Below are 24966 nucleotides of genomic sequence, written 5' to 3' on the forward strand. Positions count from 1 at the left end.
GGGCTGGGGCCTGGCATTCCACCTTTAAAAGGTTGCCCATCTCTGTTCTAGAATATCATAGATTCTTTAATGTCCTTTCCCTATGTCCACAGTCCTTTCCCTATAATGTAAAATTTAAATTTAGTGGTTGTGTTATGGGCAGGAAGGATACCCTTGGGGTTCAGGAAGGATACTTTTTGCAAGTATGCAAGTCTCCAAAACTTAGCTTAAAAACAAAAAAGAGATTTATTAATTTAGAAAGTAATGTTGAGAGTGGCCAGGAGAATAGCAAGGTGGAACAGCAAGATGGGGAGCAGTTCCTTGGGAGGACAGCATGAAAGGAAAGGCTGTTCCCCTGAACAACATCAGTTCTGAGGTTTTTATGTCTTTTTACAACAGATTCTATGCCCTGGTGGGGACATGACTTAGAGTGGTAAGCCCTCAGGCATTTGGTGGGGTGTGGTAGTCATTGACTGGGGTCTACCTGGAGGCATAAGGATTCATCCCTTTGTCCATCTTAAATCTAGAGGACAAAAGAAGATAAACATCTCAGGACCCTAGGTGGGGTCATTGAGTGTTTCTAGGTTAAGAGTCAGGACTAGGCAAAACAAGGGAGTTTCCCTGATAATAGTTCACCTGGGTTTCTGGGGTACAGTGCCCATGTCAGTTGGACTTAAATTTTATGAAATAATGTGGTTGCCAAAATTATTACATCTCATCATAAGTTTATTTACCAAAATAGAGAGGAAACAACATAGTAGAGAAATGTGAGAGAGGTTAGAGAAAATAATTATACCAATCCTCAGCCAGGAGGGCTGGTAGTGAGTAACCACATAGTCTCCTCCAAGATGGAAGCTAAGGAAACTAGGAAAGGAGTCAGCCCTTTTCACTCACTCACCAAAGTAGTCTAGGAGTCAGAATCCAAGTTGAAGCTGAGCTTCAAGCCCACGGTCCAAAACTCAGTCTCCAGCAAAGCTCCCTCAAAGACTCCCCAGTCAGAAGACTATCTCCAGAAGACAATCTCTTCAGACTATATTCTCAAAGACCATCTCCCTGAGTGAGTTCTGGCTTGCTTTTATGGTGACTTCTTGTCTTCTTCCCTTTTCACAGGGGCCAAATTGTCTAGCACTGCCCAGAAGGCAGTATTTGTGGTATTGCCTTCAGACCTTCTGAAGGTCAGTTCTCTTCAAAAAGGTTCACAGTTTCTGAGAGTGTGAACTCTTAAAAGAATTCACAAGTTTCTGACTGTTTGAGTTAGAAAAAAGGGCGGAGCTATCCAAGTATCTTGCTGGCTTCTCACATAGCACTAAGTAGGGTGTGAATTCACTAAGTGGTTTGTTAGCTCTCCTCTACCTAGTTCAAGCTTGTGTTGATTCAATCAAAAGGTAGACAAAGGGAAGTTAATCTTGTCTTCACAATCTAGTGAGATACTTAAGTTAGTATTAACTCCGGATAGACAATAGAGTGAAGAATTCTCTTTCACAGGACATGGATAGCATTCTTTCTCATAAATCCCTCTGGATTGTCCTGAATCATTGCATTGCTGCTAGTAGAGAAGTCCATTACTTGTTCAACTGTGTGACAGTGTATCAGTCTCTATGTATAATGTTCTGGTTCTGTTCCTTTCACTCTGCATCAATTCCTGGAGTTTGTTCCAGTTCACATGGAATTCCTCCAGTTTATCATTCCTTTCGCACAATAGTATTCCATCACCAGATACCACAATTTGTTCAGCCATTTCCCAATTGATGGACACCCCCTCATTTTCCATTTTTTTGCCATCACAGAGTGTGGTTGTAAATATTTTTGTACAAGTCTTTTTCCTTATCTCTTTGGGGTAAAAACCCAACAGTGGTATGGCTGGATCAAAGTAGGTCATCTTTTTTTTTTTTAATAAAACCCTTACCTTCTCTCTATACTAAGTATTGATTCCAAGGCAGAAGAATAAGGACCAGGCAATTGGAGTTAAGTGACTTGCCCCCAGAGTCATACAGATAGGAATTATCTGAAGCTGGATTTAAACCCAAGACATCCTGTCTCTAGGCCTGTTTTTCTATTTGCTGAACCACATAGCTGCCCCTCTTCTCAGTGTATTTTTTCAGTTTCTCTTTTATCCCCTTATCTAAGATATTGGGGTATTTTTCCTTTATAATTTCTTGAAATAAGATGTCTAGCCTCTTATTTTTTAATTTTACTTTTCAGGTAATCCAATAATTCTTAAATTATTTCTCCTTGATGTACCTTCCAGGTCAGTGTTTTTACAATAAGATATTTTACATTTTCTGTTCATTCTTTTGACTTCATTCTATTCTTTTGATTCATGGAGTCATTAGCTTCTATCTGCCCAAATCCAGATTTTTAAAGAATTTAAATAGCAAGCTTTTGAACCATTTTTCCATTGGCCAATTCTTCAGTGAATTCTTGTACTTCTCTTTCCATTTGGTCTATTATGCTTTTTTAAGATGTTATTTTCTTTAGTATTTTTTTTGAGCCTCATTTTCCAAGGTGTTAATTCTCTTTTCATAATTTTCTTGGATCACTCTCATTAACCCCCAGGCCCCATTTTTTATTTATTCCTCGTACCTCTTTAACTCTTCCAGCAATTTTTGTTGGTCTTCTGTCCAGTCAATGTTTTTATTTTTGAAGCTTTATTTGTGATTGTTTTCATGTTGTTGACTTCTCTGTTTGTGTCTTGGTCTTCCCTTCCATAGTAGCTTTTTATGGTAAAGTTGTTTTGGTTTTTGCTTTTAGTTGTTTGCTCATTTTTTTTCATCCATGTGACCCTGGACAAGTCACTTTAAAGCTCTGTTTGCCTTAATTCACTGATGACAGAATTAGTAAACTACTTCATTATTTTTGCCAAGAAAAGTCTACAGATGATATTGATAAGACATTGTCCACAAGGTCATGGGGAATCAGACTGAACAACAACAATATTTGAAGATAAGGTTGTGAGAAGATTCTTATTTCTTCTACCTTTGTTATTACTTATTATTACTTATTACACAACTCCCAGGTACCCAGATCTTTTAGCCTTTCTATATTTTTCTTGATCTCTATATTTGTATTTCCAAGTTTCTGTTTTGTTGTAGCTCTTTCATCATGAAAGTTTTTAAGTCCTCTACTTAATTAAATGTTGATTTTCTTCCAATAAGGTAATATTTAATTTTTTAAGTTCATTCTTGGTTGTTATCTTTTATTTTTTGCCTTTTGGATTATTTTATTTTTTCCCTCGGCTTTATGCTGGCTTCATGATACTAACTCTGATGTTTTAGAACTTTATTTCTTTTCTTTTGGCTCTATAGGAAGTATTTTTTTTTAATGCCTTGGAATCTCTAGATTTGGGCTATCCTGTTTCTCTTAGGAGTTTTCATTTGGGGCCTTTCTCTTTCTTTTTTAAAATCCTTACCTTCCATTTTAGAATCATTACTATGTATTGGTTCCAAGGCAGAAGAGCTTTTGGAAAGGGCTAGGCAATGGGGGGTCAAGGACACACAGCTAGGAAGTGTCTGAGGCCAGAGTTTGACTCAGGACCTCCTGTCTCTAGGCCTGGCTCTTAACCCACTGAGATACCCCACCTGGGGCTTTTTTTTTTCAAAAGGTGACTGCTAAAATTTTTTTTCTCTTTATACTTTGTCCTCTGGATCTAATGGATTTGTTAATGATTTTTTGAAATGTGGTATCCAGAGTTTGCTTCTCTGTTTATTTTTTAGTCATCATTTACGGGTAGTCCAATGATTCTTAGGTTGTCCCCTTGACCTGCTTTCCATGCCAGTTATGACATTATATTTTCTAATAGTTTTTCAATATTTTAATATTAAAACTTTTTTTTTTGCTCTGTGCCATGCAATTATTCTTTTCTTTTTGCCTCACTGTAATTTTCAGATAATTCAATCTTAGGAATGGTCTATAATTTCTCATCATTGTGCTAAATAGTTTTCTTCCCTGTTTTTCAAATCTCTAGCCTATGTTTTTGGATTCAAGTTCTGTGTTTGTGTCAGACACTTCCATGTCCTGTTTTCTTGGTGGTTTGGGCAGGCCGTGGGCTCCTTACGCTACAGTATTTTCAGTGTTTTGGCTCATTTGCCCAGTAACTTGGCTTAGGTTATAACTTTAGCTTTAGCTCCTTTGTCTTAGCTGCACAATACCAAAATCAAAATAGAGTAGAGGGGCTCTAGCTAAATGTTGATTGTACTACTATTAGACCTCCTATAAGATACCCAATTACCACTGTGGCCCTTTCTCCTGGTGCTTCCTACTGAGCTTGGGGAGTGCCTGACTCACTGCTGAGTTGCCATTTGCCCTGTAGGATACTGCTGTAGACCCTGGTCTTCACTTCTCCCTACTGCCCACAACTCATTTGGCCTCATTTCATGCTTTGGGTCTATGCAGTCTTTGCCTTCTACCTACTATGACTTGTTTTTTACTCAGAATTTCTGCAGGCCCTTGTATAATGCTTTAGTGCATATCTCTCTCAACTGCTCTGAATTTCTGTTCATTATTCTTGTTTACTGGAGAATACTAGGTTCATAGGCAGCCAGGATGGAAATTGGCCTGCAGGTGGTGGAATGCTAACTACATAGATGAGACTGGTGCATATCACAGGTGTTGTGTTGTGTTCAGAAGAGAAATAACATGTTTGATATTCATCTTAGATGAGTCCTAATCACCTTGCTCTGGATACAGGAAGGGAGCTGAGGAATGAACTGTAAAAATTTTATTCAGTGAACATTTATTGAGCTTCTGATATGTTTATAGTACTCTTTTAGGTGAGTTAGCCTCTGTTATTAGAGGTTTATTATAAAAGAGAGATGGCATATACTTAAGGTCTATTAACATTTGATAAAAATTCATTCAAAAATCTATGGGTTCATTTATACACAGACAAAAATATATAACTGCATTTTATGAGTGATTGAATGTCTTTGATCTTGTACAGTGTAATGTCTAAAACATTAGTAGTCAGATTAGAATAGAAATTAGACTTTCCCCACCTTGATCTGCCAGTAGAGGGAGATATAAATATGTAAAGATGTTTTTGTTTAGTTGATAAAGGCTAAGCACTCAACTTCTGTAATTTTTGGTTTGCTTTTCTTTGAACCATTAGTCAAGAGATATGTAAATTAATATATGGGAGTCACATGATTATTTGTCAAAAAACAGATATTTTAGTCTTTATAGCATTAACTGAGTCATGCCATATGAGTTATTAAGTCAAGAATTTAATTAATTTTTCATGAATATAGATGTAATTTTTTGTTGTTTTCAAACACTGGAAAGTGGACTTGGCATTTGTAAGAATTATGGATGTTTAAGAATTTAATGCTACAAGTAGGGACATTAATGCATTGCTGGTGGAGTTGTGAATTGATCCAACCATTCTGGAGGGCAATTTGGAACTATGCCCAAAGGGCGCTAAAAGACTGTCTGCCCTTTAATCCAGCCATAGCACTGCTGGGGTTGTACCCCAAAGAGATAATAAGGAAAAAGACTTGTACAAGAATATTCATAGCTGCGCTCTTTGTGGTGGCCAAAAATTGGAAAATGAGGGGATGCCCTTCAATTGGGGAATGGCTGAACAAATTGTGGTATATGTTGGTGATGGAATAGTATTGTGCTCAAAGGAATAATAAGGTGGAGGAATTCCATGGAGACTGGAACAACCTCCAGGAAGTGATGCAGAGTGAGAGGAGCAGAACCAGGAAAACACTGTACACAGAGACTGATACACTGTGGTACAAGAGAACATAATGGACTTCTCCAGTAATGGCTTTACAATGTCCCTGAACAACCTGTAGCGATCTAGGAGAAAAAAACAAAAAACAAAAAAACTATCCTCAAGCAGAGGACAAACTGAGGGAGTAAAAACACTGAGGAAAAGCAACTGCTTGACTACAGAGGTTGAGGGGACATGATCGAGGAGAGATGCTACATGAGCGCCCTAATGCAAATACCAACAACAAGGAAATGGGTTCAGAGCAAGGACACAAGCAATACCCAGATGAATAGCTCCTCAGCTAGGGAAGGGGTGGCAGGGGGTTGAGGGGTAGGAAAAGAAAATGATCTGTTTCCAATGAACAATGTATGAAAATGACCAAATAAAATAATGTTTTAAAAATTTAAAAAAAAAAGAATTTAATGCTACTCATTAAAATAGAAGTGTTATTTTCTACCATTTTAAAAAGTAAGAAACCATAAGACTCTTCTGTGGAACTTAAAGTAGAATCCAAAAAGCAACCAAATCATTTAACTAAAGAACAGAATAAATGTGTCTTTAACAAGAAGCAAAAATGGTCTTAAACAGTAAATAAAACACTTTCATATGCTATCTTTTTATATTATATATGTCTTTTTAAAAATATATTAGAATTGATAAAAATAGAATTGCCTAGCAGTTCCAAGGCAAAAGAGTAGTAAGAACTAGGCAATTGAGGTTAAGTGATTTGCCCAGCATTATACAAGTCAAAAGTAGCTAAAGTCAAATTTAAACTCAGATTCTCTTGACTCCAGATCTGCAACTCTATCCTTTGTGTTACCGAGCTTCTCTTATTCTTTCTTGACCATAAAAACAACACTATATATAAATATGATTTTGTTAGCTCCAAGAGCTAAATTTTTAGAGCCCAATAAATAAATATTTACAAATAATATGACTGTTTATGATATATACAAAGGCTGAATAGTTTTGCGTAAGAATAGGAAGGGAAAATAACTGGACAAAAGCTAAATAAAAATGTCCATATTTTTCATCCTTTTTCCTTTTCTCAAATTAATATGTTTAAACAAGTTCATTAACAACCAACTTTGAAATTCTCTTTCTCTCTCTCATCTTTCGCCCAATGTATATTTAGGAGCAACTATACTTTTACTAGTAGTTCTTTAATCTGAAAATCAGAGAACAAGAGGCAGGGTTCCTTGAACCATGTAAACATTGTATCTCATATTCCCTTCTTCTGTTAGACTGATAAGAGCAGAGTATGTCTGTCCTTAAGTATAGTGTAAAAGATAAACTGGCCAGTTTGAAAGGCTAGAACATTTTTTCCATTTATTAGGTTTAGTATTTTTTAAAAATTTGATAGATGATATATATATAATCTTCAGTTTTCATTTTCTATGTGAAGAGATTCAGGCCTTCTTTGGGTTAATTATCTTGACTTAGTGTCACTATTTCTTTGGCACTCTTTTGCCTATCTTATGAAGTGAACTAATTACAAAGCAGATTTGTATTTTACTTAAGTTTCAAAAATTTTAATTTCTTTTCAAATTGCAAATTATCCCCTTCTTTCTATACCCCCCCCCATTGAGAAGGCACGAAATATACTCATTCATTTGAGGTTGTGCAAAATACATTTCCACTTATTCATGTTGCAAAAAAGGGCAAAAAAAAAAAAGAATCTGATAAAATATGCTTCATTTTGTACTCAATTTACCAGCTTATTTATGGTAAATAGCATTTTAAATCATAAGTGCAATTTTCTTGCATCGGTATATTTATCAGAATAGCTCTTTTAGTTGATCTTCCTTACAGTATTGTTATTATTATGTATGATATTCTACGTCTGCATACTTCACTTTACATCAGTTTATATAAAACTTCCCAGGTTTTGTCATTTCTTATTGCACAATAGAATTCTGTCTCAGTCATATACCACAACTTGTTCAGCCATTCACCAATTGATGATCATCTCCTTAATTTTCTAATTCTTTGATAGTACTCAAAAGAACTGTTAAGAATTTTTTTATATTCAAGATCATTTGATCTCTTTGGGATATAGACCTAGGCATAAATTTCTGGGTCAAAGAGGATGCACAGTTTTATAGGCCTTTGGGCATAGTTCCAAATATTCTTGAGATCATTTCACAACTCTAGCAATAGTGCATCAGTGTGCCTATTTTTCTAAATCCCCTCCAACATTTGCCATTTTTCTTTTTCTGTCATGTTAGCCAATTTGGTAGGTGTGAAGTGGTTCCTCAGAATTGTTTTAAGTTGCATTTCTCTAATTGTTAGTGATTTAAAGTTCTTTTTCATATGACTATTAAGAGCTTTGATTTCTTTTCCTGCAAATTGCCTTCATCATTGTTTTCCATTTGTTGATTAGAAAATATCTCTTATTTTAATACATTTGACTCAGTTGCTTATATATTTGAGAAATGGACTTTCATCAAAAAAACCGACTATAAATTCTTTCCCTCAGTTTTCTGCTTTCCTTCTAATTCTGGCTACATGTTTTGTTTGTATAAGAACTTTTAATTTTATGTAATCAAAATCATCCATTTTACCTCCTTTAATCCCCTCTATCTCTAGTTTAGTTGTGAACTTTTCTCTCAAACGTTGATTTGACAGGGAATTTTTCTCCATTCTCCTTTCATTTATTTATAATATCACCCTTTATGTCTAAATCTCATAACTATTTTTGAGGTTGTCTTGGTATACAAGTGAGATATTTGTCTATGCCTTGCTTTTGCCAAATTTTTCTAGACTTCCCTGCATTTTTTTGTCACATAGTAGAGTTCTTATCCCAATATGTTGTCTACCTAATCTATTCCAATGACCATTTACCCTTTTAAAAAAAGTTTTAAACCCTTACCTTCTGTCTTGGAATCTATACCATGTATTGGTTCCAAGGCAGAAGAGTGGTAAGGGCTACGGGGTTAAGTGACTTGCCCAGGGTCACACAGCTGGGAAGTGTCTGAGATCAAATTTGAACCCAGGACCTCCCATCTCTAGGCCTAGCTCTCAATCCACTGAGCTACCCAGAATCTCCCTGTCCCCTCCCCCCCTTTTTTAAAATCCAGTAACCATATTCTTTTGATGATTAGTACTTTGTGGTATAGTTTGAGATCTGGTACTGGTATTTTCCTTCTCATTGTTTTCTCCCATTGGTTTCTTTGATATTCTTGACCTTTTTTTCCTCAAGATAAATTTCATTATTTTTTCCCTACTCTTTAAAATAACATCTTGGTAGTCTTGATTTGCATGGCACTGAATAAGTAAATAATTTAGGGGTTTTCATTTTTTTCTGCTAACTCAGTTTACCCCTGAGCAATGAATATTTCTCCTAATTTTTAGTTCTCTTTAAATTCTTGTGTGTATCTTGACAGATAGAATCCCAAGTATTTTGTATTTTCTGCATTTATTTAATGTAGAATTTCTCAGATTTTCCTGCCGGGTTTTGTTGGCATTATAGAGAAATGGTAGTGATTTGCTCAGGTTTATTTTACATACCACAACTTTGCTAAAGTTGTTAATTGTTTCGGCTATTTTTTAGTCGTCTTGTATTTCATCATATCATCCATACAAAGTGATAGCTTTGTTTCCTCATGTCAATAATTATCTCCACAATTTATTTTTCTTATAGAACTATCATTTCTAATATATCGAATAATGGTAATAATGGACATCCTTGCTTTGTGCTTGATCTTATGTAGAAAATCTTCTTCATTACAAACAATACTTGCTCATTTATGTGTGTATGTAAATTTTCCCCTTTTAGCCAGTACAGATGAGAGTGATGCTCAAGCATTGCCATTCTCCTCCATTTTTTCCTGAATTATAAAAACTTTTCTTTGAATGCTCCTCTTATGTGAGATAATGCCCCATATTTTTCCTCTCCCTTTCTTCTCATAGTATTTCATTCATTTTTATCATTCCATTTTTCACTTGAAATCATCCTAAAAAAATTGATTTATATATAAGTAGACTCTAGCTGTCCTAATGTTCATAGGGGTTACATGTATCATCTTTACATTTGGGAATTTAACAGTTCAATCTTATTGAGTTACTTATGATTTTTCACATTTACCTTTTCATCTCCCTCTTGAGTCTTGTGTTTGAATGTCAATTTTCAATTCAGCTCTGATCTGTTCATCAGGATTGCTTGGAAGTCCTCTATTTCATTAATTATTCACTGTCATCTGTTGTCATAATCAGTTTTGCTGGTTAGGTTAATCTTGAATGCAAGCCTAGCTCTTTGCTTTCCAGAATGTTATATTTCAAGCCCTCCACTCCTTAATTATTATATTAGCTGCTAAGTCTTATTGTGATCCTGATTATTTGAATGGCTTTTTTCTGCCTCCTTTTGATATTTTCTCCTTGACCTGAAAGTTCTGGAACTTTGCTCTAACATTTCTGGTAATATTCATTTTTGGAAGCTCTGGCAGTGATCAGTAAATTCTTTCAATTTCTTTCTTAACCTCTGATTCTAGGATAGAGCAGTTTTCCTTTATAATTTCTTGAAATACATCTATGCTCTTTTTACAGTTGTGACTTTCAGGTAGTTCAATAGATCTTAAAGTAGCTTTCTTGGATGTTTTCCAAGACATTTGTTTCTTTGTTTGAAATACTTCACATTTTCTTTTATTTTCCATCTTGTTTTATTGTTTCTTGATGTCTCATGGAGTCATTAGTTTCCACTTGTCAAATTCTAATATTTAAGGAATTATTTGCTTCAGTGATCTTTTGTACCTTGTTTACCATTTGTTCATTTCTTTTTTTTTTTAATTTGGTCAATTTCAAACATTATTTCTTGGTTACAAAAATCATGTTCTATTCCTCCCTCCCCTCTCCCCCCTTCCCGTAGCTGATGCACAATTCCACTGGGTATTATTACATGTGTCCTTGATCAGAACCTATTTACATGCTGTTGATGTTTGTACTAGGATGTTCCTTTAGGGTCTATATCCCCAATTATATCTCTCTTGACCCATGTAATCAAGCAGTTGTTTTTCTTCGCTGTTTTTACTCCCACAGTTTTTCCTCTGAATGTGGTTAGTGTTCTTTCTCATAGATCCCTCCGGGTTGTTCATGATCACTGCACTGCCACTAATGGAGAAGTCCATTACAATTGATTGTACCACAGTGTATGTCTCTGTGTACAATGTTCTCCTGGTTCTGCTCCTTTTGCTCTGCATCACTTCCCCATTTATTCAATTCTAATGTTTGAGAATTACTTTTTCAGTTAGGTTTACCATTCGACTAGTCCTGATTTTCAAGGATTTTTTTTTTTTACCTCAGTAAGGTTTTGTACCTCTTTTATCAATTTATTCTCTTTTCATAATTTTTTGCATTGGTCTTATTTTTACCCCATTTTTTCTTTATTATTCCCTCTTGATTAAAAATTTTTTTATTTTAAATATTTTCCTTTTTTTAATCTCTTCTAGTGCTTCTGTCTAATCTATTCTTTTCTTTTACGCTTTGTTTATAAATGTTTTTAAGTCTTTGTCTTCTGAGTTTGTGTCTTGAACTTCTCTGTCATCATATATGGTCAGGTTCTTTATTTGTTTTATTTTTTTAATTTTTTTTTTAATTTTTAATTTTTTTAATTTGTTTAATTTTTCCAGCCTGTTTCTTGATTTTGGACCTTTATATTAGGGTTGGGCTCTACTAATCTTGGGGTGGTGTTGTTGGGTAGGAGGGGATCTTGAATATCAGGTTTTTATGACATACTATTTTCATAGCTAATTCCAGGGTCTTGTAAGTTTTCAGTGCTTCCAGGGTGGTGTGATCCAGTGAGATGTGTGGTCATTGCTTTCTTGGCCTGTACTCTGGTCCTTAACCCATATGGATTTTTTTTTCTCCTTTGTAACCATTAGCATACCTCACTGTTCTGGAGCTGTGACTCAGAACTAGGTTGGGCAAGAGAGTTTCCAAATGACACCAAATTCTGGGTCTAGTGCTGGCAAGTGGGTCTTCATATTTTCTTTCTAACCAAGGGTTCAATCTTTTTCCTTTCTGGTTGCTTAGTGGTACTACTGCTGCTTTTGCCTCTGTTGCCTCTAACATCTCCAGTTAGTATTGTTTCCTCCTTGCTATTCTCTCAGCCAGCCTCCACCCTAGGGTTCAGAGACTTTTTAAATAATCTGCTAGATTTTCCTGTACTGGAAAAAAATGACAAACTTTGATTTTCATTGGATGTACCACTTGGTTAACACATTTTTTAGTAGGAAATGTTGCAAGAATTGGAGAAATGCTTCCTTTACTCCACCATATTGACTTTGCCCTCAGGAGCAACATTACAAAATAAATTTTGTTAGGCTCCTATAAATTGTAAAGTGGTCATGATCAAAAGATATTGTCAGTGCATATAAGTAGATAATGTTAAACTGTTAGGTATAACTAGGTTAGCCCTTATGATCAAAAGCAGATAACTTCAATACTACAAATATACTGACAGCTGTATAAACTTGAAATTAATACTTAAGTTAAACACTGTTTGCATTATATGACAATACAAATGCAAGCATTTCTTATTTTGAGGGGAGAGATAAGGTGGGGAATGAAGTTTGAAATATTTATCTACAAGAGCTGGAAATAGAAAGCATGGAAAACAGAAATACAATCAAATTGCCCCCCTCTATTCCAATTAAGAGTTTTGTGGATGCGGTGATATTTAAAATTGCCTAGGTTTTCTAATTAGGTTTACATTTTTCACTTAATAAAATATGATTAAATTAACAAAACTTTTCATAGCTTCTTAAATCTCAGAGTTTGACTAGGTTATGTCCCTTAAAATATGCATTGGGCATTCATGGAGCAAATACCCTTTTAAGGGTACTCTTCTTAGAGTCCTGCTCTTAAGCTTCAGATTTATATGGAGGTGAGCATGGATGTTACTAGAGCACAAACTTTGGCACTAACTACTAAGCTAAAAAGTCTTTGAATACAGCAATAGATTGTTAGCCCCAAACTAGTCTTAATTATATTAATAAAGACTCATTATGAGAAGACTGGACACTAGGTTATGAAAAGTTTAGCCATTTTAACTCTTAAAAACAGTTTACTTATGATGTGTTTTGTTGTTCAGTCATTCTAATTCTTCATGATCCCATGGACCATAGTTATTCATGGGGTTTTCTTAGCAAGGATAAAAACCACTTGGTTTTCCATTTCTTTCTGTAGTAGATCCAATGAATCCTTCTGCTAGATAATCAAAGGTTAAGTTCTTGCCCCAGGGACACTTGGCTATGGAGTGTCAAAGGCTAGATTTGAGCTCAGATCTTCCTGGCTCTAGGCCCTGCCTTCTATCCTTTGAATCACCTAGTTGCCTCTTAGGCAGATTGAAGTTAAATGACTTGCCCAAGGTCACAAAACTAAAAAGTATCTGAGGTTGAATTTGAACTTGGATCTTTCTGATTCTAGGCCCAGTGCTTTTAATTACTGTTCACTAGGAGCCTCTATAATAATATATACAGGGATTTAAATCTGGGACACTGTATGCAATAAACACACTGATGAGGTCAATTCTTTTGAATTGCTTAACTATATACTGGCTTACATTAATAAGAATTCAGTTAATAGTGAATTTGTACTTGAAATATTCTTAGTGTTTGAATTTTCATTTTAGTTGCCATAGTTAAAGAAGTAACTACATTAGTCTGTATGATTTGCTTTTTAAAAAAAAAACAAAAAGAATTATTGACAAATATACTGTGTGTATCTCAAAACAGAGAATGTATAGAGGGACAATAGATTCATCTCAGTATTTTGCATACTTTTAGAGGTATGGTGGAAGCAGAAGAAAAAAAGCTTTAAGAAAAGGAGTCTTAAAAATCAGAAACTGATCTTTTTGGGGTGTGAAATATGCTTATTAATATAATTCTTTTCTTTGGCAGAATTTAAATATAGTAAGCTTGCCTGACAAATGAAATATTAGGATTTGATTGTATTCTTTAGGTGTCATCTAATTATTGATACTAACTAGGTACATAGATGTGATATTGAAAAATTACAGTTGCACAGTTTTAGGACAGGCTGATGATTAATTTTTACTAAGGCATTTAAACTCTTAACCACTAAAATCCTTTTCCAGTGTCTCTTCATAACATGAAGATTATCTGTGGTATGAAAGACTATCCCAGCAGAACACATATGGCAGGGCTTACTGAGGTAGGGGTTTACATATGAATCTGATAATTAGATTATATATATTCTAAGCATTCATAAAGAAAGTACCAGACCTGAACAGAAAATTTGATGTCCAAGCACAGAACTCAAGAGTATTATCAAAAGGTAATTAAAAAAGAGGGAAAAAAGGAAAACAAAACAACAACAAAAAACTTTTTTTTTTACGAGAAGCAGTAAGTTAAAATGATATGTATCCCTACAAGAAAAGAAGTCATTGGTAACTCTTAAAAACTATTGTTATCACCTGGACAGCTAGAAAAATTACACTTAGAGGGAACACTGAGAAACTGTATAGGATGAAATAATAAGACATAAATAGGTATATAGATATATGTATGAATAAATACATATATATGTGATATATATAATATACATATTATATATATATATATATGCACAACTAGAACTAAAAAAAAGATTAATACAAAAAGAAATTGGAAAAGAAAAAAGGGGTTAATTTATATGTCACAAAGAAGCCCTCGGCAGAAGGGGGGAGAACATCAATACACTGGAAGGGTAAAGAGGTCGGAGACAGGAAATTCTCAACTCTTATGTGCACTGAAATTGACCCAAAGAGGGAAGAACAATCCAATCCATTGGGGAAGAGAATAGATTCGTGCCCTAGAGGGGAGTAGAAGGGTAACAAATGGACCGGTGGGGAGGGAAGCAGTATGGAAGAAAATAAGGTGTGGAATAAGTCAGGAGGGGGGTAGAAGGGGAAGTAAAATAAGGATGGGAACTAGGGGGACTGATTAAAAATAAACATTGATATAGAAGGAAATAGTGAAAGAAGAAAAGGTAGGACCAGGAGTAGAAATAAAAATGCTAGAAATTACACAGCTAGTAATCATAACTCTGAATGTGAATGGAATAAATTCACCCATAAAATGCAAGCGAATAGCAGAGTGGATTAGAATCCAAAAACCTCCCATATGCTGTCTGCAAGAAACACACATGAGGAAGGTAGATACACATAGAGTGAAAGTAAGAGGATGGATCCAAATCTATTGGGCATCAACTGATAAAAAGAAGGCAGGAGTCGCAATCATGATATCTGACAAAGCCAAAGTAAAAATAAATCTAGTTAAAAGAGATAGGGAAGGTAATTACATCCTGACAAAAGGCAGTATAGAAAATGAGGAAATATCAGTACTCAATATGTATGCACCAAATGGCATGGCATCCAAATTTCTAAGGGAGAAACTAGAGGAGCTCAAGGATGAAATAGTTAGAAAAACTATACTAGTGGGATATCTGAACCCTCCTCTATTCGAACTAGATAAATCAAACCAAAAAATAAATAAGAAAGAGATGAGAGAAGCAAATGAAATCTTAGAAAAATTAAGAGTTAGTAGACATGTGAAGAAAAATAAATAGGGACAAAAAGGAATACACCTTCTTTTCAGGAGCACATGGTACATTCATGAAAATTGACCATGTTTTAGGGCACAAAAACATTGCAAACAAGTGCAAAAGGGCAGAAATAATAAATGCAACCTCCTCAGACCACAATGCAATTAAAATAATAATTAGTAAGGGTACATGGAGAGATAAATAAAAAATTAATTGGAAATTAAATAATATGATTCTCCAAAACTGGTTAGTTAAAGAACAAATTGTAGAAACAATAATTTCATTGAAGAAAATGACAATGGTGAGACATCCTTTCAAAGCCTATAGGATGTAGCTAAAGCAGTACTCAGGGGGAAATTTATATCCTAGAGTTAATAATATTAACAAATTAAGAAGGGCAGAGGTCAATGGATTGGGCATGCAAATTAAAAAACTAGAAAGTGAACAAATTAAAAATCCTCAGATGAAGGCTAAATTAGAGATCCTAAAAATCAAAGGAGAAATCAATAAAATTGAAAGTTAAACAAGTATTGATTTAATAAATAAGACTAGAAGCTGATACTTTGCAAAATTAAATAAAATAGAGAAAGTACTAGTCAGTCTAATTTAAAAAAAGGAAAGAAAAAAACCAAATTGACAGTATCCAAGATGAAAAGGGAGACCTCACCTCTAATGAAGAGGAAATTAAGGCAATCATTAAAAACTACTATGCCAAATTATATGGCAACAAATATGGCAATCTAGGTGATATGGATGAATAATTACAATAATATAAATTGCCTAGACTAAAAGAAGAAGAAATAAATTACCTAAACAACCCCATATCAGAAAAAGAAATTGAACAAGCCATCAAAGAACTCCCTAAGAAAAAATTCCTAGGTCCAAATGGATTTACAAATGAATTCTATCAAACATTCAAAGAACAACTAAACCCAATATTATACAAACTATTTGATAGAATAAGCCAAGAAGGGGTTCTACCAAATTCTTTTTACCACACAAACATGGTACTGATCCCAAAGCCAGGCAGGTCAAAAACAGAGAAAGAAAACTATAGGCCAATCTCCCTAATGAATATAGGTGCAAAAATCTCAAATAGGATACTAGCAAAAAGACTCCAGCAAGTCATCACAAGGGTTATACACTATGATCAGGTAGGATTCATACCTGAAATGAAGGATGAAGAAATGCAAGGATGGTTCAATATTAGGAAAAACATCCACATAATTGACCATATTAACAAGAAAACTGATAAAAATCACATGATTATCTCAATAGATGCAGAAAAAGCCTTTGATAAAATACAACACCCATTCCTATTGAAAACACTAGAAAGCATAGGAATAGAAGGGTCTTTTCTAAAAATAACAAACAGTATATATCTAAAACCATCAGCAAACGTCATCTGTAATGGGGATAAACTCGAAGCCTTCCCAATAAGATCAGGAGTAAAACAAGGATGTCCATTATCACCTTTATTATTTAATATTGTACTAGAAACACTAGCAGTAGCAATTGGAGAAGAAAAAGAAATTGAAGGCATCAAAATAGGCAAGGAGGAGACCAAGCTGTCATTCTTTGCGGATGATATGATGATTTACTTTTAAAGAATCCTAGAGAATCAACCAAAAAGCTAGTCAAAATAATCAACAACTTTAGCAAAGTTGCAGGATACACAATAAACCCGCATAAGTCATCAGCATTTCTATATATCTCCAACCCAGTTCAGCAGCAAGAATTAGAAAGAGAAATTCCATTTAAAGTCACCCGAGACAATATAAAATACTTAGGAATCTATCTGCCAAGACAAACACAGGAACTATATAAACACAACTACAAAACACTCTCCACACAATTAAAACTAGATCTAAACAATTGGAAAAAACATTGATTGCTCATGGGTGGGATGAGCTAACATAATAAAAATTACCATCCTACCCAAACTTATCTATCTATTTATTGCCATACCCACTGAACTTCCAAAAACCGTTTTTACTGAATTAGAGAAAACCATAACCATTTGGAAGACCAAAGGATCAAGGCTATCTAGGGAAATAATGAAAAAAAAATACAAAGGAAGGTGGCCTTGCAGTCCCAGATCTCAAACTGTATCACAAAGCAGTGGTCCCAAGGACCTAGAGGTGCCTCTTACTCACTCTAAAGGTGCCTCTCATTCACTTGCTGATTCTGGCGCACGCTGGTTCTGACTCTGGTTCTGCAGGTGGGGTGGGGGAGGGTAGATCAGCTTGCGTTTTGGTGGGAGCTTTTTTACCCCCTTATAGTGTGGAAATGCCCAAATCCCATGTACCTTCAATGTTGTGCCCTACAACTCAACAATGTTGAGTCCCTTCATTCTCATGAATTTGGTCTTTTTGGTCTTTTGAGGTAGTCTGTATTGGTGGGTGCTGGGGAGAGGATGAGCCTTGCATCTAGAGTGCCGTCATGTTTACCTGTAAATCTAATTCCCTATTTATTGGTGCTGAATTCACTCTTTTCATTTTTGATAGTTAATTTGTATTTTATTCTTTCATTTTTAAATAAACCAATGGGTTCTCTATTTTGTTGTTTAATAAAACCAATTCCTTGTTTTATTTATTCAATAGTTTATTTCCTTTTGCTTAATCTTCTTTGATTTTAAGAATTCCTATTTTGGTTTTTAATGAGATTTTAAAAAATTAATTCCTTTCCTAATTTTTTTAGTTTCATGCCCAATTCATTGATCTTTTCTTTCTCTATGTAGTGCTTTGACAATCTCCACATAAATGTGGAATGTTGTCTTTATGTTCTCTTTAATGAAATGACTATTTTTACAATTTGTTCTTTGACTCATTGTTTTTAGGATTTGATTAGTTACCTTTTAATTTTTAATCTATGTTTCATTCACCCTTTTATTAATGTAATTTTTAATGCTTCATCTTCTGAAAGGGCACTTTTTAATATTTCTGTTTTTCTGTATTTACTTGTGAGGTTTTTATGCCCTGATACTTGGCCAGTGTTTGTGTAGCTAAAATGTACACTGAGAAAAAGGCTATATTTCTGCTTATTTCCATTCAGTTTTCTGAAGGGTTATAATACCTAACTTTTCTGAAATTGTATTCATATCTTTCTTGTTTATTTTTTTTAAATTTATATTTATTTGACCAATTCTACTTTTTTTAGAGCTCTTTTTTCAGTGAGTTTTTGTGCCTCTTTTCCCATTTGCTGAATTCTTCTTTGCTTTTTAATGAATTCTATTAAGTGAATTTTTTTTACCGTTAGAAAAACTCTTTTTAAGGTATAATTTTCTTCAGTATTTTTTGGTATTTACTCACTCATTCACTCTTTCATTAATTTTCTTGCACCACTTTCTTTTCCCAGTTTTTCTTTCTCTTGTCTTTGACTTTTTAAAATTCTTTTTGACCTCTTCTTGGAATTCTGTTTTAGGACTGTGATCAATTCACGTTTTTCTTTGAAACTTTGTGTGTAGCTATTTTACTCTATTATCTTCTGAGTTTATGTCTTGATCTTCCCTGTCACTATAGTAACTTTTTGTAGTCAGCTTCTTTTTTGATTTGATCATTTTTCTACCCTTTTTTTTTTACTTTTAACTTTAGGACAAAGTTGAGCTTTGCTCTTGAGGTAGAGGAGGCATTGTACAAACTTCTAGGTTTTTTGTGCTGTTTTCAGAGCTATTTCTTGGAGTTTGTATGTTCTTCATTCCTTTATGAAGGTATGGGAAGAACCACAAGTAGTATTCTTCACCCAGAAATTGTGACCTGGGCCCCTAGCCCTATAGACGCTATTGTGCCTTATGACACTGAAATTGTGACTAGGCATTCTGTTCCCCATAAGCAAAACAAGCTCTCTTCTCTGCCCAGGAACTGTGACCAGGATCTTCACTTTCCTTTGATCAAGTGCTAGTGCTTCTCTTTACCCTGGAACTATATGTAGCCCATAACTTTTTATGTGGTGCTCAAGAGTCCTGAGCCAAAGGCCAGTAAAGGGTCCTCTTTAATCTTCTGTTGACTAATTGACCCCCTGTCTGTAGACTAAGAGCTCTGAATGCCACTGCTGCTTTCAATGCAACCTTCCCCAAGGCCCACAGATGATTTATTGGATTGTGGCATGTGCTGCACTGTGGTGCAGGCCTGACTACCAACACAGTGAAACAGTACCTTTCTTACTGACCTCCCAAGTTGTCTTGAATTGAAAAACTGTTGGTTTTGTCACTTCAGAATTCAATGTAAAGTGTTATTTTAAAGTTGTTTGAAGGGGAATTTGGGAGAGCAAGGTGAGACCCTGCCTTGCTTCTACTATCTTCCCTCTATCCTTTTGTGGATGGGCTTCTGGGAGAAAGATATTGAGTTCAGTTTTAAATATGTTACATTTAAGAGGTCTTTGGGATATCCAGTTAAATTTCCAGTAGACAATTGGTAATGTCACTGATGATTAGTGAGATTGGGACTGTCTAAGATCTCTGGGTTATCTGCATAAAAATGATAGCTAAACCTACTGGAGTTGATAAAGTTGCCATTAACTGTAAAAGTTAAATTAGTTCCTAGTAATAAAAGTATTATATTTTAAGAGGTTTATTAAATATTATTAGAAATCAAGGATACAAAATAATATAACCACATGCTTAGGGCTGATTAGCCTATTCACATTTTACTCACTACATCTTGCCATGTCCCAGTAGAGGAATTGAGAACCCAAAGTAGGCATTATGGCCAGTTTAAATACAAATTGTGATCTCCCCCAGGTGGGGAATCATGTGAGATTATAGGGAATTCTGGGAAATACCAAGGACTTCTAGGGATTGAAGTCTAGTTCAAATCTCCATTTTACAATGGAAAAGTGCCTGGACTTTAATGGTGGCTTAGTTTTCTGATTTTGAGGGTTAAAACAGAATCCATAGTTGACAATAACATTTCAGTAGAATAATTCTGTTAGGGTTAGTTCATTTGGCCATTTTTCATCTTTCCCCCCAAAATCTTCTCTCCCTGACCTCTAATTACATTATAAACTTGTCACTGTGCTCCCAGTCACATAAGCTCATGACGGCTGTATCATCGTTAACTTCTCACTCTTACTTCATACATCTAGTCTGTTGCCATGTCTTGACACGTCTGTCTTAACATCCTCATTTATTTTCTCCTTTCCATTCAAATGGCTCCAATCTTAGCTTAGGCTTCAATTACTTTGTTTCTGGACTACTGAAATAACCTTTTAGTTTTCTTCCTGTATCAGATCTCTTATCACTTTACAAGCTGCCAAAGTGATTTTTCTATGACCTGGGTCCTTCCTGCTCAGTGGGGTTTCAGTGCATTTCTCTTACAGAATTAAATATATATATATATATATATATATATATATATATATATATATTCTTCTTTGTAGCATAAATGAAAAATTGAAAATCTGTTACCCTAAAAAAGAATTACATATCCCAAGAGCCCACTGACTTCATGTCATTACATACTTCTTGTAGACAGAGAATAAAGGGAGTGCGTGTTGAGACTTTCCTCTCTTTAGCATGATGTAGCATCAGCAGTGATGGTGGTAAGGTGGGGAATTTGAAAATGGCTAACCAGCCATGGACACATGGTTTTTATTTTTAATTTGTATTCTCTTTATTCCTTGATTTCTAATAATCCTTAATAAATCTCTAAAAATATAATTTTTTTATTATTTGAGATCTAATTTTAAATTTTACATATAAAACTCTTATTTAAGTGTTTGTTTTTTTTAGCCTTCCTAGACCATAATCTCCTCCATGCAGCCTGTGATCCAGTTCCACTGGCCACCTTGCAGTTCCTCTAATAAGACATTCTATCCCTTGTTTCCATGATTTTACATTCTTTGTCTCCATGTCTTAGAATGCTCTGCCTTCCCTCCCCCTTTATTTCTTAATTTCTCTGACTTCCTTTAAGACACCTTCATTTCAACCTTTTGCAGTAGGCTTTTACTTCTTTCTACAACTGCTAATGCCTTTCAGATGTCTTTCATCTTTCTCTGTGTGTAACCATCCATTCATCTATCTAACCAACCATCCATCTATCCATATATATGTTCTATGTGCTTCGTTATACAGATTGATGCCTCCTTTGTTAGAAAATTTATTTCTTGAGGCCAAGTACTTTTTTTTTGCCTTAGAGACTGAATGATTTAATATTTAGCCTAGAAAATTCATAATTATTCAGAGGGAAGAAATAGACTATTGAACTTGGAGTCAGGATTTCTTGATTTCAAATTCTGTCTCTGATTGTGGACAAGTCACTTAACTTCTTTATGTCAGTTTCCTCATGTGTAAAATGGTAATGCATACTCATGAAATCTATTAGTATTTTTTGTGTGACTTTAATGACATTGCACTTATAAAATACTCATCAACTGTTTAATACATGTAAACTAATTTTGCTTCCATGAAAATATCATAAGATTACCATCTTGCTGTTCTGTTTGCAGCAAAGTTTGTCAAAGACTCTTACTATTATCTTTTAGGGAAATTACTAATTTTGTTTTTCCCCCATTTCAGGATTTTGGCCCCACACAGTTGTTATCAAGATGTTGAGACCCTTTATAACTTCCTAGTGACTAATGAGGTATGAGAGATTCTTTACATTTTTATCTCATTTCTAAATGTTTTTGATGTAAAATCAAAAAGAAATAATATTTAGATTGTGGATATGAGATAAAGGAATACTGATGTATTGGAAACAGAATTCTCCATGGAATTAAAGAATTTTTTAATTAAAATCCTTCTGTTGGGGATTTTGTTAACCAACCGTGTAACCTTGGGTAGACCATTTAAGTATTTCCGTATCTATAAAATGAAAAGGTTGGACTAGATGACTTTTAAAGTCCTTTCCAGCTCTGAAATTCAATACTTTAAAAAATATAATGAAACAAATCTATTTATCCTAATGTTAATTTAAAACTATTTAATTACTTACAGTGTATGATGCCTTAGTATCTTTTATTGATTCAGCAGTTACCCAGCTATCTCCCTCATTGCTTTCTTACTAGGATACATTGGAGCCTCAATATAATGCAATTCTCTTTAACGGAATTTTTTTGGTATACTTAGATTGATCTAAAGATTTGAATTCCTAGAAACTCCAAAAGGATATTTTAACGTTTTATGGCCTCACCTATAAGAGCAGCACAGATCCTGAGAGTACAATGAAAATCCTGAGTTTAATGTTCCTGCATGCTTTCTTTTTGGTTTTTTTGTTCTAGGTATGCTTTATGCTGATTTCCTATTGACTTTCTTTAATTGTAGCCTAGATTGACTTTATATTCTAATATTCCAGAGTGAGAATAAAATATTAATCTAATACTATTATGTATATATATAAATATATATTATAAATTATTATGGTAAGTTTGAGAAATTTATAATCAAGTCCCTCTTTTTTCTAAGAAGTCAAATCCTGTAACTGTGTCTTAGTTTCTTTAGGCCATATATTTATTATCTTTATTAATCTGAACCATTACATTCTATCCTAGAATCAATACTAAAAGTATCATTTCCAAGGCACAAGAGTGGTAAGGGCTAGGTTATTGGGGTTAAGTGATTTGCCTTGGGTCACATTGCTAGGAAGTATCTGAGGTCAGATTTTAATCCAGGACCTCCCATCTCCAGGCCTTGCTCTCTATCCACTGAACCACCTAGTTGCCTCAGTCTTTTGTTTTTAAATGAGATTTCCTTCATGCAAAGACACCTCTTTTCTTTATATGGAGCTTCTATTTGTCATCCGTGTTTGATCAAGTTTTTCTTGTTGCTAAAGGTAGTAGATGTGTATGGAAGGGACCATTTTTTCATTGGGCAGTTCCCACCCCAGCTACCTACCACCCTCTCAAAACTGCCATCGTACTAATTATTTACTTTATGCTGACACTGGATCTGATGGATCTTGTCTTTAGCTTATTAGTCCTACTGTGGTATAGTGGAAATAATATTAGACCCAGTCAGAATAACTTGAATTCTAGACCCACCTCTCTGTCAGTTAACCATCCATCACTGTCTTCCATTCACTTTGAACTCTAGGATGACATATTCTTTTTATGCACTTACCCATTTTGTTCGCGAGAGTCTTCATGCATTCCTGGTGTAACTGTTCCTATTTTTGTCTTTTAAATACCTACCAATCTCTTGAAGACTAGCTCAGCATCTTAAAGAAAGGTGTATTCCAGGAATAATTATATATGCTTAAACTATCATTTTCATACTTAAATTATCAAGAACAAATTCCTTTCAATTAGATTATTTCTATCATCCCTACCTCTTACCTTCTCTTAACCCTGCTGCCCACAAATATCCTTATAAAGACTTTCATTTGATGCAACTGTCCCAACTAGCTATCATTTTATCTTCTCTCCTTCACTGCTATACTCCTTGAGGTAGCCATCTATATACTCTGACTCATTCCTCACCCCTAACCTCTGCAGACTGCTTCCTACATCATTGTTTCAATTGAAACTGCCTACTCCATAGCTACCAGTAATCTCTCAACTGCCAAGTTTAATGACAATTTTAAAGTCCTTTAACCTTCTTATATCATTGATTCTGGTGACTACCTTTTCCTAGATATTCTTTTCTCCCTTCTCAGTTTTTTTTACCTTGCTCTCTTCTGGTTTCTTTTCTGTCTTAATGATACTTCCATGTTTCTTTTGCAAATTCTTCATTCATTTCATGCCTACTTACTAGGGGTTATCCCTCAAGGCTCTTTTTTGAGGCCTCTTTTTCTTTTCCCACTATAGTATATTGTCTCATTTGATGATCTTATGAACCCTTATGGGTTCATTTATCATCTCTTTGAAGTTTTCTCACATTTATATATCAAGCTCTAGTCCTATGTAACCAATTGTCTTTTAGACCTCTAAAACTGTACGTTGCATGAGCATCTTAAACCAAGCATGCCCAAAACAATGCTCCTTATTCCTGAAATCAGTCCCTCTCCCAAACTTTCTATTACTATTCCAGACACCACCATTCTCCCATTCACCCAGGTCAGCAACTTTGACTTTATCTTCTACTCCTCTCTCTCACATATTCAATCCATCAACAGATCTTGTCATTTTTTCCTTTAAGATATCTCTCATATACATTACCTTTTCTCCACTTACATTGCCACCACCATCCTATTTTGAGTGCCCCTCACCATAATCCTTAACTATTTTAATAGCCCAAAATCAGTTTCCATTTCAGATCATTCCCAGTTGCATTTCATTCTCTATCAGTTCCTATGATTTTTATAGAGTTTAAATTTCCAAATTTAGTGAGCTCTAGAGTATAGAATCATTTATTAAATCCTTTACTTCCCATTTAAAGCACTTCATAACCTAGTCCTTTCCTACATTTTCATTATTTTACATTATATTACCCGTTATTCTGTGATCCTGTTACTCTGGCCTTCTTGTTGTTCTTTGAATACACACTCTTTCTCTTGTTTCTGTGCTAATGTTCTTCATGCCTAGAATAATTTACCTCCTTAGCTCTACTTCTTATGATCCTTTTCTTCCTTCAAGACTTGGCTCAAATCCCAATTTCTATCAGAAGCCTTTTCTTGAATACCCAGCAATTTCCTCCCCCTTTCCTTTCCTTCCTCCTCCTTCTCTTACTCTATCCCTTCCTTCTCACCCTGAGATTACCTTCCTTCTACTCTGTATCTATGTTGTATATACTTATTTATACATATATTATCTTCCCCATTAGAAGGTGAGCTTCTTGAGGACAGGAACTATTTGTC

At 34.6% G+C, this 24966-nt stretch overlaps 1 protein-coding gene across 5 annotated transcripts in view; it reads left to right on the forward strand.

Annotated features, from left to right (window-relative positions):
- Window positions 1-24966, forward strand: part of SWT1 (SWT1 RNA endoribonuclease homolog) — a 137033-nt gene that overhangs the window by 93867 nt on the left and 18200 nt on the right. For 4 of the 5 annotated variants that reach the window (XM_007480958.3, XM_007480959.2, XM_007480960.3 and 1 more), the window contains one exon: window positions 21750-21816. The exons of the other annotated variant lie outside the window; for it this stretch is intronic. In XM_007480958.3, coding sequence (XP_007481020.2) covers window positions 21750-21816 — 67 coding nt within the window. The remainder of the gene's footprint in view (window positions 1-21749; window positions 21817-24966) is intronic. 5 annotated transcript variants of the gene reach the window in all.

Source organism: Monodelphis domestica, chromosome 2 (genome assembly GCF_027887165.1).
Source record: "Monodelphis domestica isolate mMonDom1 chromosome 2, mMonDom1.pri, whole genome shotgun sequence".
NCBI lineage: Eukaryota > Metazoa > Chordata > Mammalia > Didelphimorphia > Didelphidae > Monodelphis > Monodelphis domestica.